At 35.0% G+C, this 16,186-nt stretch overlaps 1 protein-coding gene across 3 annotated transcripts in view; it reads left to right on the top strand.

Moving 5' to 3' along the window:
* The first annotated feature begins 7,254 nt into the window (after positions 1-7,254).
* LOC110022552 (protein GUCD1) overlaps positions 7,255-16,186 on the top strand; it is a 59,432-nt gene continuing 50,500 nt past the window's right edge. For 2 of the 3 annotated variants that reach the window (XM_020721560.1, XM_020721559.1), the window contains exons 1-3: positions 7,255-7,931; positions 8,007-8,131; positions 12,685-12,796. In XM_020721560.1, coding sequence (XP_020577219.1) covers positions 7,554-7,931; positions 8,007-8,131; positions 12,685-12,796 — 615 coding nt within the window. In that variant the 5' untranslated portion in view covers positions 7,255-7,553. The remainder of the gene's footprint in view (positions 7,932-8,006; positions 8,132-12,684; positions 12,797-16,186) is intronic. The other variant, XM_020721561.1, reaches the window with a different exon arrangement.

Below are 16,186 nucleotides of genomic sequence, written 5' to 3'. Positions count from 1 at the left end.
ATAACGACTCGAACACAAAATAATGCATCACTGTTCGTGTTTGGTTCGTTTAACTAACCGAACGAAAAAAAAAATTGTTCACATTTGTCTCATTTACTCATTAATGAACCAAACACGAACTGTTCGCGATCAACGAGCTTTTTTGACAGACATACCAGCAATATCCGATTCAAATTTTTAATACACACACACACACACACACACACACACACACACACACACACATCCGATTCAAATTTTTAATACACACACACACACACACACACACACACACACACACACACACATCCGATTCAAATTTTTAATACACACACACTATTTACGAATATAAATTGCACATAATTAGACTTAAAAAATTTCGAATAAATACTTTATCTAATTTTAGGTCGGGCATAACTGAGCAAAGGTGTTCGTATTTTACTCAATAAGTATTGATGTGACATCAACAAATTTTTATCGTGTATCATGAATCTTAATATATTTTTTGAATAATAAATGTTTCTTATTTAAATTTATGATCATTAGGTGCCTTGTTTTTAACAAGTTTATAGTTAAGGTAACCATTTCGACAAGACATACCAATGACACAAAAATGTGTACGAACCAAGTCCGCTCAAGCCAAAATGAAATCATTGAAACATATTTAGAGGCTTTTGATCATCATTTTAATAGTCAAATAAACTCCAAAATTGACATATAGTCAAATTGAACGTCTTGATAAGAGGAATTTAACGAGCCAAATATCACTCTATTTTGAAGACATTAAAATGCTCAAATTGTTAAATAAAAAATCTATGATTAAAGAGAATCAATATAGGCCTTATAATCATGTGGTTGAGGAAGTTATTTGCCAAAAAATCAAATTGCGTCTCCCCCATAGGCTCTAAATAGATCCATTCTTTTCACTTGAGGGTGAGGAGAAGAAAATCAATTTCAGAGCTCGTTATGGACTAAAGACTGGTCAATATTTTCTCACCTCTATAGTCATCAAGCATGATCGAGTATCGCCTGTCGGCCTTCGCTTACTATCGTCGGTCGTCTTAACTTGTCGTCGCCAATCTCTTACTACTAGCTATTCCTGTTTGCAAATGTTGTGCCCCAAATAAGGTTGTAACATATAACACTTTTAAAGAAACTCGACAATAACTTCTCACTTTCGTAGCCTTTGACTTCTGGTCACCATCGACCGCTAATTGCAAATGTCATAATCCAAATACGGCTCTAACATATAACACTCATATGGAAGACCCAACAATAACTTCTGGTCTTTGTAGTTGTCGACCACCATTGACCATCACATGTTGGTCATCTTCGACCACCGTCAACCATCACTATTGGTCGTCACTGATCCTTAGCCCCCGTACACCCCTTCTTGCAACTATTGTATTCCAACTACGACATTTGTGACCAACTTGCAGCCATTGACTATGACCTATGTAGCTAACTACTATTGCTACAACTTTCAACCTTGACATATGTGACCGACGCTATTATAGTCCCCAACTATGGCTTATGTGGCCAACTAATGATGTTGTAGTTGCTAAGAATGGCCTATATGGTCAACTAATGTTATTGCAGGTACCATCTAAGGGCTATGTGCCCAATTATTGCGGTTACAACTTCTAACTACGCTCTATATAGTCAACTGATGATATTGCATTCACTGATTACGATTTATGTGGCCAATGGAAGATATTCCAGTAACCAAATACGGCTTATGTGGCTAGTTGATGATATTGCAGTCACTAAATTTAATCTATGTGGATAACTATTACTGTTATTGCTTTCAACTATGGCCTTTGAACCAAATACACTATTATATTCACCAACTATGACCTCTATGGACAACTGACAATATTGCAGCAACGAACTACGCCTATGTGGCCAATTAATACCATTATATTTTTCAACTAAGACTTCTATGGTCAATCAACGCTATTGCATTCACCAAATATGACCTCTATGGTAAATTGATGATATTGCATTCATCAACTAAAATATATATGACCAAATGATGATATTACAGTCACCAACAACGACCTAATTAGTGGCCAACTGATGACATTGAAGTTGTCAACTATGACCTATGTGACTAACCGCTGCTGTTATAGCTTTCAACTACGACCTCTACAGTCGCTATGGTCAATTCATGATATTTCAACTTCCAATCATGACCTATATAACCAACTATTGCATGTGTAGTAACTAATTAAGACCTTTGTCACTGACTACTATTATTAGATTTTTCAACCACGACATATGTGGCCAACTATCATTATTGTAGCCACCAACTCCAGTTTTTCTTGCCAAGCACTACTATTACAACAACCAACTATGATCTTTTGTGACCAATTATTAATGTTACAACTTTTCACTATGACCTATATGTCCAACAACTACTATTAAAGCCACTAAATATGACGTTTGTGGACAACTACTACTATTACAACAATCAATTATGACTTTTCTAACCAACTATTAATATTATAACCAAGAACTATATTTGTTGTAGCCCGAGTATAGCTATTTTGACTAAACTATTATTGTGCATTTGTGATTATCAACTCTGTAATTCCATATTGTCTAATTCATGAGAAAAGTTCACATATCTATTACAAACACATAATAGATTAATTTGATGGGCTAAGCTCCGTGGTATTTTCTCTTTCTAGTATTTTTCTACATGTAAAATGTTGGTATCTCCTCCTGCTACATTTCTTTTATCTGTGTGCGCTAAATCTTCGTACAATATTAATACATTAAATTATCACTCTACTGTTGCAAACCTTTTAACATCTAACAAATACAAAACTAGTATTTCCTTTTTTCGATGTGTCATATTACAAGGTTTATTATTTCCCTTCTTGTTCATACATATCACCTCAGTCTTTCCAACTCTGGCAACAATTAAACTCTCTTCCCAAATTGAATATATATATATATATCCATGTTTCTGTTTGCAGATGATCAAGATTTTTAAATTTCTTAACAAACGTAATAATATATGTGTTTTGAACAACCAGGAAATAAAAGTTGAAGAAGATAAACCCGAGAGTACCAGCTGGCTGCTAAGTATTACATTTTCTTAATGAAATTTTAGTCAAATAACATCCATTATGACCAACTTAATCGATTTTGTTTTGCAATATATGACCAGCTGGATGGGGTGTGCATTATGGATCCAGGGATTAACGCTAATTGCCCTTAAGATTTAAGGTACACCATGAAGCATGATTACATAATAATAATAAAAACTGTTTTGGGTCTGTTTTTACTATGCCGATTCTCTCAAATTTTCTTATAGCTCCAATGTGTTGTTCTTTTCCAGATAAGCTGACTAAAGAGAAGGCCTTCAATGTATTTGTTAAGTGATGTTGTGCTGCTTTGCCATCTGCTGTAAACTTATGTTACTGTGTGAGGGAGAAACTGTATTAATATTCAGCCTCAGCTAAAATTTGTTTGTAGAAGTGTTGTATTATCTATCCCTTTTATGTGGCAAAATTATGTTAATATGGTATTTGTTAGCATTAAAATACAATGAAAATGTTAATTGCTTTGTCTTAATTACTTGAAATTATTATCATTAATGATCTTCATTTAACATTTTTATTGAGTGGTGTAGAATTTGTTAGCTTAACATTTACAAAAAATTGTTCAACTAAACATGATAGTTTGAATAATTCAGCTGCAGGATGAGCTCAGTGATATGCCATTTAATAGGTTAATTTTTCTCCTGCATTTTATACTTATTTTTTATGATATTTATGATATTGCACTTTAACTTTAATGGAAGGTATTTTCATATTTTTGTTGTAGGTATAACAGATTAAGCAATTGGAGCGACTGGAGCAAAACAGAAAGAAATGGAGCAAATGGAGCAAAGGAGGCTTGGACATGAATTGGCGCCTAGGCGCCATTCCATGCACCATGGTGCTAGCTTCCTGCGCATAGGCATCGAACCCCGTAGAGAATCCAGAGAAAGTCGCATAGGCGCCATGTCAAATTTCCAAACGACAGAGGGAATTCCACCTAGGCGCCAGAACTGTCTGGAACAATTTTCCAACAGTTTTTGCTTTGAAGAAAAAGTGAGAGATTTTCTTTTCTTTTGTATTTTTATTTTGAATTTTGTGTGAGGTGCAAGGAATTGTTGTGAGATTGCATGGAGAACACATTGGGGTGGAGTTTTTTTTATTTCTCAGGGAAGAAGATAAGTTTCTTGTATTTTCATTGTCTTGTATTGGAGTAATTCATAGCACTTGACTTTGTTTTAACATAAGATGTTTTGCTTTGTGGTTTTCTCCAAAAAATATGAGTAGATTCCTTGTTTCCTTCATTTTGTCATGAAATAGCAGCATGTATAGAGATTAAATTAAATTAGCATCATGTTAATTCAATGATTGTGATGAGTTTTCATGTGAACTTCATTTACATTTTAATTTGGTCAGTTGTAATGTTAAAATTTGTTGTGAACCCAAAAGACCCGAGAGGGCTATGGCTTCAGTCAACCAGTGAAAACCACACTAATCTATAGGGTGAAGGAAACATAGTCCTTACGTTAGTGCAAATGGATAGGGAGATGATTTTAATGGGGATAACTAGAGGGTTTGTAGGTTGACAGATAGAAACAATTCCTAAGTTAACCAAATTTCTTTATGCACTTGGAAAAGGATAAAGAAAATGCATGCTCCTATTTGTCACAAAATTTAGTTTGGGATTCTAGTTGATTTACACCTACACTAGCTACTAGTTTCATTACAAGGGGAGGGAAACTCTAATTAGCTTGAACTTTCTACTTCATTTAGCCTAGTGTATTTAGTTTATTAGTAAACTTAGAACAATAGAAATAGTTTAGAAGAATTCCTTAGCTCATTAAAACTCAAACTTATTTCCTAGCTAAGAATCTTTAAATTCAGTAAGTGCCTTTCTTAAGTCATTACAATTGACCGTTTTTTCCGTGGGATCGATATTCGGGACTAAAGAAAGTCCTATATTACTTGAACTATATGTGCACTTGCGTTATTACCCAGTGTGTTGTGATTAGCAGTAATAAATCTCTGATGATAAATTTATAAAATATACTTTAAAATTATAATATCTAAACCCTAAATCACTAGGTTTACCATACATAAATTAGTGGTGACTTAGTATACAAGGCAAGCTTATATCTTCAATTAGATTATATATATATATATAAGTAATTAAGCAAGAAGTGGTTATCCATCAGTTAGTAATGTATTACATTAATTTATGAATGTATGAATTTCTTACATATATGATTATATAATAAATTTTCACGTGTAAGAATTTTTAAAATTTAATGACTTGTTTCGAATTAATATATTTTTCTTCATTGTTTTTAAAAAGAATTGTTTAATGTGTTTCTGATATTTTTTTATTTTTTGTTACTAAAACAAATACATGTATTTTTGAAAACACTCGAAATAACTTTTAAATATATTGAATGTTCTCAAACACTATACTAACCTAATCAAATATGTCAAATATATTTTATTTCAAATATAAAAATAATTAAATAAAATAAAAATAAAATTTGCAAACTCTTTTATAGTTGTTCAAAATTTCAAGCGATCATTAAGTTAATAAGATCACTCTAGTTTTTTTTTTATTCTACATTTTTTTCTCAAATTTATATATATTCAAATAAAAAAATATATTATTATAATTTCTTCTTTTTAGTCTTGCATTTTTTTCAAAAAAATATGTTTTCAATTTTTTTTAACTTTTGCAACTTGATTTTTGGTTAGTTACTCTAGCCTGTGAAAAAAAAAGTTAAGTGCCACAAGGGCTTTCTATGTCCTAGGAAGGAGATGATCTTACTATTGTAAGATAAGTTTAGTCAAATTAATCCTAGACAACTAAAATCTAGGCTAAAATATAAAACAGGATGGTGGTCACACATTATAAAAATATTATGTAAGCTATCTGAATATATGTTCTTATAATTTCATTTATTTGCAACCATCTTAAATTTCTTATTTTAACATTTGCAATTTCAAAAAAATTTATAAGTGAGTGAACTTGCCTTTTATTAATTGTGGCATACTAACTAGAGTAAAAGAAAATGCAAAGAATAAACTAGCAATATGTAAAGTAAGAAAAGATAAATGAACTTGCCTACTGTGTACACTATTACTCATATATATAGGAGGACAAGGTGCTGCCATGTGCTAGGGTGAGGAGCTGCAACTCTTCAGGTAATTGTTTATTGTTATTATGAAATGTAGCTAAAATTTGCTTCGGGTGGTTGGAAGAATGCCTACCTTTTGATATACACGTGACTCTTATTATTTATTTATTTATTTATATTTTAAAGCTACAACACTAGATTATTATAAAATTTGGACCTCTTTTGGTCTTTTTCTTTAATTTTTTTATTGATTTTTAATTTTATTTATATATTAATTTAAATTAAATTAAGCGTGAATATCAAAAAAATAAGCTTGCTTTATTTTTATTTTATGAGCGACAACAAGCTGAGAGGGGCAGAAGCTAACAATTGTATCAAATTTTTTAACACTCAAAATATCTAAAATTTATATTAATTTATCTCTTAAATTATTGTTTTCTTAAATTTAAAAATATGAAAAAAAATACTAAACAAATATATTTAAAAATAATCCTAAAAATAAAACGAAATTATTCAAATTGGCCAGAAAGAAACACATTTTTAAAAATAAAAGTGATAAAAAATCAAAATAAAAAATAAAAGAGTCCTAGATATATTCTAAAATTTTAGAGGGGCATAAATTAAACAATTTCATATAATTAAATTTGTACAAGCAAGATAGATGATATAAAAAGATATTTATTCTCTTCATGATGCTGACCTTGAAGATAAGAGTGATTGATGATCACTCTAATACTAGACAACAATAGCAATATCAGTGGTGGGTGTTGGTGGTCCATGAAAATATCCTTTATTAAAAAAAATACAAATATCTAAAAAGACTCCTGAGCAACAATAGCGATATATGAAAATATCTTTCATTAAAAAAAATACAAATATCTAAAAAGACTCCTGAAATTACATCAGAAATTTTAAAAATAATTTAATTAATTTAAAAATAAAAAAAATGAAACAAGACACAAGTCAAATATTTTTATAAAAAATGGTTATAGGCCATAAATTTTTCCGTAACGACGTGGAAACCGCGCCCACCGCATACTCATCAATGGATTTATTAATATGGGAGCCTGTCGCGTAGAAGGGCTCCACAATTATGTACACCAATAATCTGTTCCACAATCCACCCAAGCCGACTCAACTGATAACGAAAACTGAGGTTTTCTTCTTTTACTCCCACATCTTCGCTTAAGAAGCCGGCCATCTCTATCCACAAGTTAAGCAGAAGAATTTCTGCACATCCCTGCTATCGACAAGGGAGAGAAGATTCTATCCTCCGAGGCACGTTCTTTCTCTATCTTTTTTTCATCCATTTTTTTTCGATTTGGGACATATCATTTCTTATCCTGATCCGATCAACGCAAAAGTCATTGATCAGTAGAAAGTAGACCAAATTGTATTGCCCTAAATGACGCCAAATATGTTTTCCGCTGTCTTCATGGACGGGCATAGAGGCCGGAACTGGAGGACCAAGTTTTTGATGCATATCTTCATAACCTTGTGTTTTGCTCTCTGTTTGTTCTTTAATTCGGAGAATCTAGCTTTGATTGATTTCAAGAGCAGAGTTTCTGGCATCGCGGAGACGGATGATGGACACCATTTTGGGAGATTTTCGAGACTTACTACTGCTGGCTTGGTGATGTGTCCTCTGTTTTTCTTCGCGGATCGGCTGATAAAGATGGTTGGAGAAGGGAAGGTGGGTGTAAATTGGTGTGAAGAGACCTTGGGGCCATCCACCGGAAGTAATGCTTCTACAACGGTTCCTGCTTGTTCGCACTTTGTGGATGTGGGTTTCGTTTGCTTTTGTTTTTATTGTTCTTCTTTTAGTTGAAGTTCTAAATCTCGATGGTCTGGTCTTTAGGTTCCGCATGTGCGGCAGCAGTTCCTTTGGGATTGCGGACTTGCTTGCGTTTTGATGGTGTTGAGGACTGTAGGAATAGGGCACTGCGACATTCATCAGCTCGTGGATCTTTGCTCTACAACAAGGTAAGATTGAGTTGTGTGGAGTTGTTTCTCATGATTCTTGGGTCAACACTACTGTCAAAACTACGCTTATGTATTATTTTAATAGTGAAGGAGTTGCTATGAGCAATGATAGTAATAGTGAGTCAAAATTACTTTGAAATGAAAGACCTTGAAAATGATGATCAAGCAATCTTGAACCCGGGATTTAAATGGCCTTTTTTCCCCCCATTTGTTAATGTTCATACTTTTTTTGGCTTTTCAAGTCGGACTTGTCAAGGAATTATTAGAAAAAAATTGCTAAAATGTGTGAATGGAGGTTGATGCTTTCCTTCATATTTTCATATTCTACATGTCAGCAAGTCCGGAATCAGGTTATGTCCATGGATTTGAGATTTCTCTATATAAACAGTAAAATTTAACAATTTTTTTCTTAGCTAGTTAAAGTAATTTAGTAAATTCTCTCTTGATATATTTTTTTTGCCCAACACTTACATAAAAATAAAAATTTGGTTAAGTTGCCCACCCTAAAATATAAAGCTGATTCCGCCCGAACTTGTCAAAAAGCATTTCTTATGCTTTTTCCCCAACTATTTGATTTTGGATTTATGATTCTTGTTTCTCAGTTTTTTTTATTGATTGTTGTATGGGATGTTGGAGGTTTGCTATTATGATACGATCAAAACCAATTTTTCTGTACAAAAAATATTGTTAGTGCAAAACAAATTTCTTTCTTCAACAACACAAACAACATAACACATAAAGGATAAACACCTATAATTTGAGAGGTAGCGATCTCTCCCAAATCCAACAATTCGAGAGGTAGGAAATCTCTCCCAAATCCTATCCCTAAAACTCAGGACACTAGTTTGAATAACCCAAACCCTAAACTATTAAGCTTTATTTATACCAAACAGTGATTAATAAATAGACTAAATTTTTCTTAGACTAATAAAAAATAAAATTGCCTTTAGGCTAGACACCGACGTAGCAATACTCACATCCCAAAGTAGTATCTTGTGGAGAAAAGATTGTTGTTGTATCGAGCTCCTCTGCCTCCTCGTTACAACCTGTAAGAACTTATAATATCTGATCCTTGCAACTGGTCCTAGTGTTAATTTTTTATCACACCAGAACATAAACTCTTTGCTTGCTTCTCCTGAATCTTTGTCTCTGTAAGGCGTTTGAATGCCATCCTTAGTCGTGGCCAATTATCCATGTCCTGGGGAGTCTCCTGTCTAGGCTTCCACTGATTGAGTTTTTGGTATCATAATGGTTGTAACATTTTGATAGGATGCTCCATTTGTGATGCTTCTATTAGCCTATTCAATTGCATTTTTATCTTTAACCAACTGCGCTAATTTCATAATTTTTCTCAATCCTCGTAGTCTCAATAGACAAAGTGATGCGCGGATGTTGGGTTTTAGACCCTTAATAAAATTTTCCAATACTGGTTTAGAAATTTTCTTATTTATCCCCACAATAGCTCGAATATCTCCTTATATTTCATGACAATCCCCTCTTAAGTCAAGATTTTTATGACAATCCCTTCTTGAGTCAAAATAAAGAATTGTTGAATGGCTCAGAAATGTTCCAATAAGCGATCCTTAAAGTATTCCCTCGAGCAGATCAGGTATCTAGCCTACTTCCACTGAAACTATGCTAGGTTTTTCCATTTCAAACATAACCCATCCCTCATGAGCTTTTCCTCCACATTTAATATATTCAATGTGAAATATCGTTCGACCTGGTACACCCACCCATGTGCGTCTTCTCACTCGAAGAACGACATTTTCAACTTCTTAACCTTAGCATATCCCCCTCTCTCAACTTCCTCTTTCTCTTTTTCTTGTTTCTCCTCATGTATCTATGGTAAAATTCTCTCCTTCAACCATCGTATTAGTCCATCCTGACTTCTCCCCTTTCTTTTTCATGCTTCTCCATACTCCTTGCATAACATCTCTTTTAAGTTTTGATCTAACCCACCTCCATTGAAAATCTCTCATCCACCCCCATTGGAGCCTTAAAAGGGATTTCCTTATAGTGGATGATTTCCTCCTCATATTTCTCACGTTCGATCTCTTTCTTTTTAGATTCATCCAAGGACACTTCGGTCAACCCTTTGTTAGAGTTTGCAAATTGAACCACTAGCGTGGTCTTAGATTGCATCTCCTCTAGGCTCTCGAATCAGTTGTCAATGACGAAAAAACTTTTCTACATTCCGAATTTAATTTGGCTCACCTCTTCCTCCAATTTCTTCTCCAATTATCTATTTTTTAGCCACCATTCCTCCTAGAACGGGTTTTGATCACGAAGGAGGAACTACTATATGTTGAAATCTCTTTGTTGGCTTCCCAGATAGATCAAATTGGGTCTGTACCAATTTGATTGTGTCTATACTATGTGAAACCCTATGTGTTGCGATTATGATGTTTGTACATCGCCATCTTATCATTTGTGTCTCGACTAGCTCTTTTTGCAACTGTATTGGATAGATCAACTCATGAAGCGTATGTCGTGATCCGTCTTTGCTTCCTAGCTAGCTCCTGTGATCCCTTCGGCTTCCCTGCTAGCTCAAAACGAGACTGTCTCATATGGTTCAATCCTGAACGTTGGAATCCCGATGTGTCTGTCTCGCATGGTTTTGTATGCTTCGATCTGTTTGTTACTTCTCATGACTGCTTTCCGCAACTGTTTCAACACTAGACGTTGTGATCAAATTATTTAAATTAGACTGTATCGCTGCTTTCAAAACTCTGTAAGCGTCGATCCTGTCAAATTATTTGAATCGAATGCTCTGGTATCACTTGATACAATCCAAGCCAATTTTTCTCCATAGAAATTAGGTTAAAACAAATTTATTTTTTCAATAACAGAGGTAACACAACACATAAAGGATAAACACCTACAATTGAAGAGGTAGGAGATCTTTCTCAAATCTTTATATTCTAGAGGTAGGAAATCTCTCCTTAACCCAAACCCTAACCCTATAACTTGAGGCATAATCTCCTACATGACTCCAATCATAAACTATTAAGCTCTATTTATACCAGACTTTAATTAATAATAAAAGACTAAATTGCTCTTATACTTATAAAACACAAAATTGCCCTCAGACTAGACACATATGTAATGATAGGAAATATACCAAACAATTTCCAAACTTTATTGGGCTTAAGATTAATTAGAAACTAAACCACATCGCGAAATAACAAGATCACACCAATTCAAGAAAATCAGAACAAACTCTAAGTAGAAAACACAATTAAAACAACCTGAAAAGCACATGAGAATTTGTGGAAAAATCCGAGAACAGGAAAAAGCCACGAAACCACACCACTAGAACTTTCACTATGAAATTCAGAAAATGTTTACAAAGAACTCAAACGAGTTTCTTCTTTGCACACAAGGAAATTTACAACATGCTCCACAAACTTCCTTCTTCGATATGAGGCGAAAAACACACGCCAAGATCTCATAAATCCTCCTCTCCAACTCTTCTCTCTTTCACCAGGAACTTATTGAAGAACACAAAAGGAAGACCTTACACTCAACAAGCATTACGTCGCTTGAAATTTTTGTCTTAAAACCAAAAAATTGTTGTAACTGCACCGGGCGCAAAAGTGCCTGTCTCTTGGGTAAAAAAAGATCGCGCCAACATAGTTGGGTGCTTGGGCGCCCAAGGCGGCCCCAAGGCGCCCCCTTCTCCGTTTGCTCCCAAGCATGGGCGCAAAAGCGCCCTCCTCTCGGGTTGGAATAACCTAGGTGTTTTAGCTCCACAAACACAACAATCTTCCACTTGGAGATAATAACGCTCAACACCAGTCATTTTTACCCGCACATTCATCTGAATCGCCTTCATAGTCACTAACTATAGTCATGTACAGTGGTGTGGCTCACCATCAATCTCAACCTTTATGAAACTTAACTGAAGCCAAACATAGATTCAATTTCTCGATAGTCACATTATTTTCCAACATATCTGTAGGATTCTCAGTTGTGTGTATTTTTTACAGAAATAACTGTCCATCTTCTAGAAGAGATCGAATGAAATAATACCTGAGCTGGATGTGTTTCGTGTTGGCATGAAAAACAACGTTTTTAGCAAGATGAATTGCACTCATACTGTCACTATAGAGTTTTCTCTGCTCCTTGATCAATCCTGTCATGAGACTTTGTAGTCAAATCATCTCTTTGCTAGCCTCAGTGATTTTTTTTGGAATTATTGGTTATTTTCCGCTACTAAAATCTATTGTTTTTCTGTTATTGGATATAGACCAGTGTTTTGTCATGCTAACATGGCTGTTTTTAATGGCACATACTCCAATGATTTGTTTGCCCTTTCATGTGAGATTTTCTTTTTGATAGCATCTAGGCTTATGACAATCTGATTTTCTTTGCAAGGCTATTAGAGTTTCTATGCAGGCGAGGTGATTTCCTTGGTCCCTGACAATCATTTTATTTACATATTGGCGATCAATCCTCTGAAATTTTTTTTTCTTTGTTAGCCTTGATCAATCAATCTTAAAATTGTTTTTTTTTTTTTTGGCTGATTGGTGCTCTCTTTTTTATGTCAGTGTTTGGACGGTTGATCTGGCATATCTTTTGAAAAGGTTTTCAGTTAGTTTTCACTTCTTCACGGTCACTATGGGAGCAAATCCAAATTTTTCAGATGAAACATTTTATAGGGTGAGTTCTCAATTAACTCGTATTTATTAGACTTGCTGCAATATTTTGTCTAGAATTCATTGTTATTTGCTCAATCTGGTAATTGGCTGATATGTTGCTTCTTTTGTTTCCTTCTGGTTTTCTTCATTATTATGAGAACTCATTTTTGGTATTCATAATTTAGATATAAATTATCCAAAAATATTCTAGTTCAATCACTATTACTAGTAGTTTGTTATTTGCTTTTGTCATGTGTCATTCCATTCGTCTTCCATTTACTCACTCAGATATAAACAACTGCAGATTTTCTTGCCAACGATAAAGAAGAAAATTGTTAAATTGGTCTCTAGACAATTCTCTAGACAATGTGTGGGGGTCACTTTTGTATCATATTATTGAGATATATCCATTTTGGTCCCTTACCAATTCAAATTTGATCCAAAGTAGTTCTACAATTAGCATTGCAATTAGATGAAATAAAAGCTTGTACAGGTGGAAATTGAGTATATTTCATCATTTTATCGGTAAGGGAATTAGATCTGTCATAGTAGACAAAAGCCTATATAAATACAGAAATATTCTTTCAATATTTTGGGACCCAAGGAGCTCGTCAGCCACAATATTACCATGGAAGACAAATTGTTCAGTTATGGATTAAAACTCTTTAGAATACTGAAGCTACTTGAGTAAATTGCTGATAGTAAACAGTTAAAGTACAAAATGCATCACACTTACTAATTTGGTAGCAGTATTTATAGTTTTATTGTGATACTTGCTGAAAACATTGAACATAGTTTCTGAATCACATTAACTAAATGCAATCCTAATGTTGATCCACAGCCAAGTCCCTTGTGCTAACAAATTCTCTGCCTATTTCTGAGATATGTCTCGTACTTATTCAATTGGGTTATTAATCAAATATGACGTGATATGACGCACTACCTATTGGCTTTTTCTTGGTGTTTGTTAAGTTGTTTGGTTGTATGATATGGATGCTCGTCACAGGGAATTTATTTTGGCTTGATTTGGGAGCTCGGTTTGCTTGTTTTAACTCCTACCCGAGAGGTAGCTTGGGAGCTTGATTTGGTTCGTTCTTAGTCCTACCTGTGAGCTTGTTGGTAGGTCATTTGGTTTGGCTTTGGCCCCTGCTGGGCTCGGTTTTGGCTTGTGCTGGACTCGGTTTCAGTCATTTGCTGGCTGTGATTTTTGGCCTTAGTTGAGGGGCTCAGTTTGGCTCGTTTTAAGCTCTTTCTCGAGGGTCTGGCTTGTTGGGTGGCTGTCCTGTACTTCTCTTATTCCTACCCGTGGCCTGGGACGGTATGACTCTTCTTGTTGAGTCTGAGTGGTTTGAATTTTATTGATGAATCAAGTTTGTTATCCCAAAAATTATAATCATTTTATTTATGCTCTTATGTATATTGAGGGAGCGCGTTAAAATAACTAATGGTATTTCCTTTGGTTGCCTGAGCTTTGAGCCTTAGTTTGGTTGGTTCCTTTTGTCGCTTTGGCCGAGAGCCTTAATGGCTGTTAGTGGTGGTCCTTCCTGTTGGTTGCCTCGGCCGTGAGCTTTGGCAGCTTCCCCCTTTCCTTTTTGGTGGCCTTGGTCGTGGGCCTTAGCAGCTGTTCCTTGCTGCCCTGAACCGTGAGCCTTAGTAGTTGCCTTCCTTGTGGGTTGCCTTGGCCGAGAGCCTTAGTTGTTGTTCATCTCTTTGAAGTCTGGAATTGAATAACTTGAATGTTGACATGATTTTTGGAAGTATAATTGGCCGCCGTCCCAGTGTTATATTCTTTTCATTTAAATTGTGAAGTTTGGGAGATTTTTGAATTTTATTTCGGGAGAATACTTGGTTGAGGCAAATTAATTTCATAAAAGATATCATTGGGGTTTGGATACCGGCGTTAGGAGGGCATTTTTACTTGAGTTGATCCACTATGTTTGGCTGAGACGAATTGATTTCATAAAAGATATCTTTGGGGTTTGGATATGGCGTTAGGAAGGTCATTTTGACTTGAGTTGATCCACTTATGAAAACGTGACAAAGTGATACCCTTTCGGATTGATTCAAGGATCTTTGGGCTTTCCTTTTCAGTCCTTGCTTCTTAGTTCGGTTTTTTATGCTTATGTCCGATACATAAGTGTCCACGTATAGCCTCTTGCTATACGTGAAACCATCAAGCAAGGCCGTAAGTAGGTCGGTTTTGTTTTGGGGCTTAGGGCGGTGATGACAAAGACACACCGGAGATAGAGCAGAATGATATGTCATCCTACGACATCGGGATCTGATTCAGGAACCCATCAGGATCCGATTTAGGAACCCGGTGAGCTGTAGGATGACAGTATGATTCACCGACACAAGAGTAGCGGGAGTTGACCCGAACCTTCTTAGGTTGTTGGTAGCCTTATGTCCGACAGCGCGATCGACTCGTGGACAACTAATTCTCAAAATTGATAAAAACAAATTCGATAAATACAGATACACCTTTTTCTAAAACAAAAATACATTTTTTGCTAAAAAAAAATTGTACAGTCCACTTTTTGCATATTTAAAACCTATGTGCATGCTGAAAATATAAATTTTAAATACATTTTGAACATTGGTTGTCCACCTGTTGATCACCTGTTTAGGCTAAGGAGTACCCTCCTGAGTTAGGTTTGATAAGACACTCTTCTAGTTGAGTGGCGGACTTTATACATCCGGGTGACCGAGTAGCCTTCGACGACCCTCGAGTACTAATATATAGTTGAGCCTAGCCCCGACCCAAGTGCTTGCGGTCCCCCTCTTTTCGGACTTTTTCATATGTTTTTCTTGAAATTTTTGGACAAAGCACTCGTGGTCTCTTTTCGGGATTTTCCCGTGTTTTTTACGATTTTAATCAATTTGTCAATTTCCTCGCATTTCTATTATCGTGAGTCTTTTGACGATCTTTCTCGAGATTTCTATTATCGCGAGTCTTTTGACGATCTTTCTCGAGATTTCTGGATGATGTTTCTTTAAAACATTTTAGTCTGTTTCCTCAAGTTTTGTTGTTTGTACCTGTTGCATCAATTACACCTAAAGAACAACGGATCTCCCATGTATACATGTTTGTTTTATGTTTACAACATGTTATTCTCTTCTAATCACTTCCCTGCTGTACCTTTTACTTTTTTTACACCGCATGTTGTACTGTTTTTTTTACTGCATACTCTATTGTTTGTTCTGTGCTACATACTCTACTGTTATGCTAGACATTGTACAACTTCAATATGTTTCTTATAAAATATCTGAAGAATTACAACCATAGGGCCGCTGGATTTGACATTATAACCTGATACCCTAGAAAACTTAAACTTGTCATGACAAAGAGCTTGAAACTAGCGCGGTGGGCAGCACGACCATCTTCAACAGCAGAACATGTCTTCCTCAGCTA

The sequence above is a fragment of the Phalaenopsis equestris genome, unplaced genomic scaffold (genome assembly GCF_001263595.1).
Source record: "Phalaenopsis equestris unplaced genomic scaffold, ASM126359v1 Scaffold000197, whole genome shotgun sequence".
Taxonomy (NCBI): Eukaryota; Viridiplantae; Streptophyta; class Magnoliopsida; order Asparagales; family Orchidaceae; genus Phalaenopsis; species Phalaenopsis equestris.
Note: the sequence above shows the minus strand (reverse complement) of the source record. Positions and strands in the feature narration are given on the sequence as shown.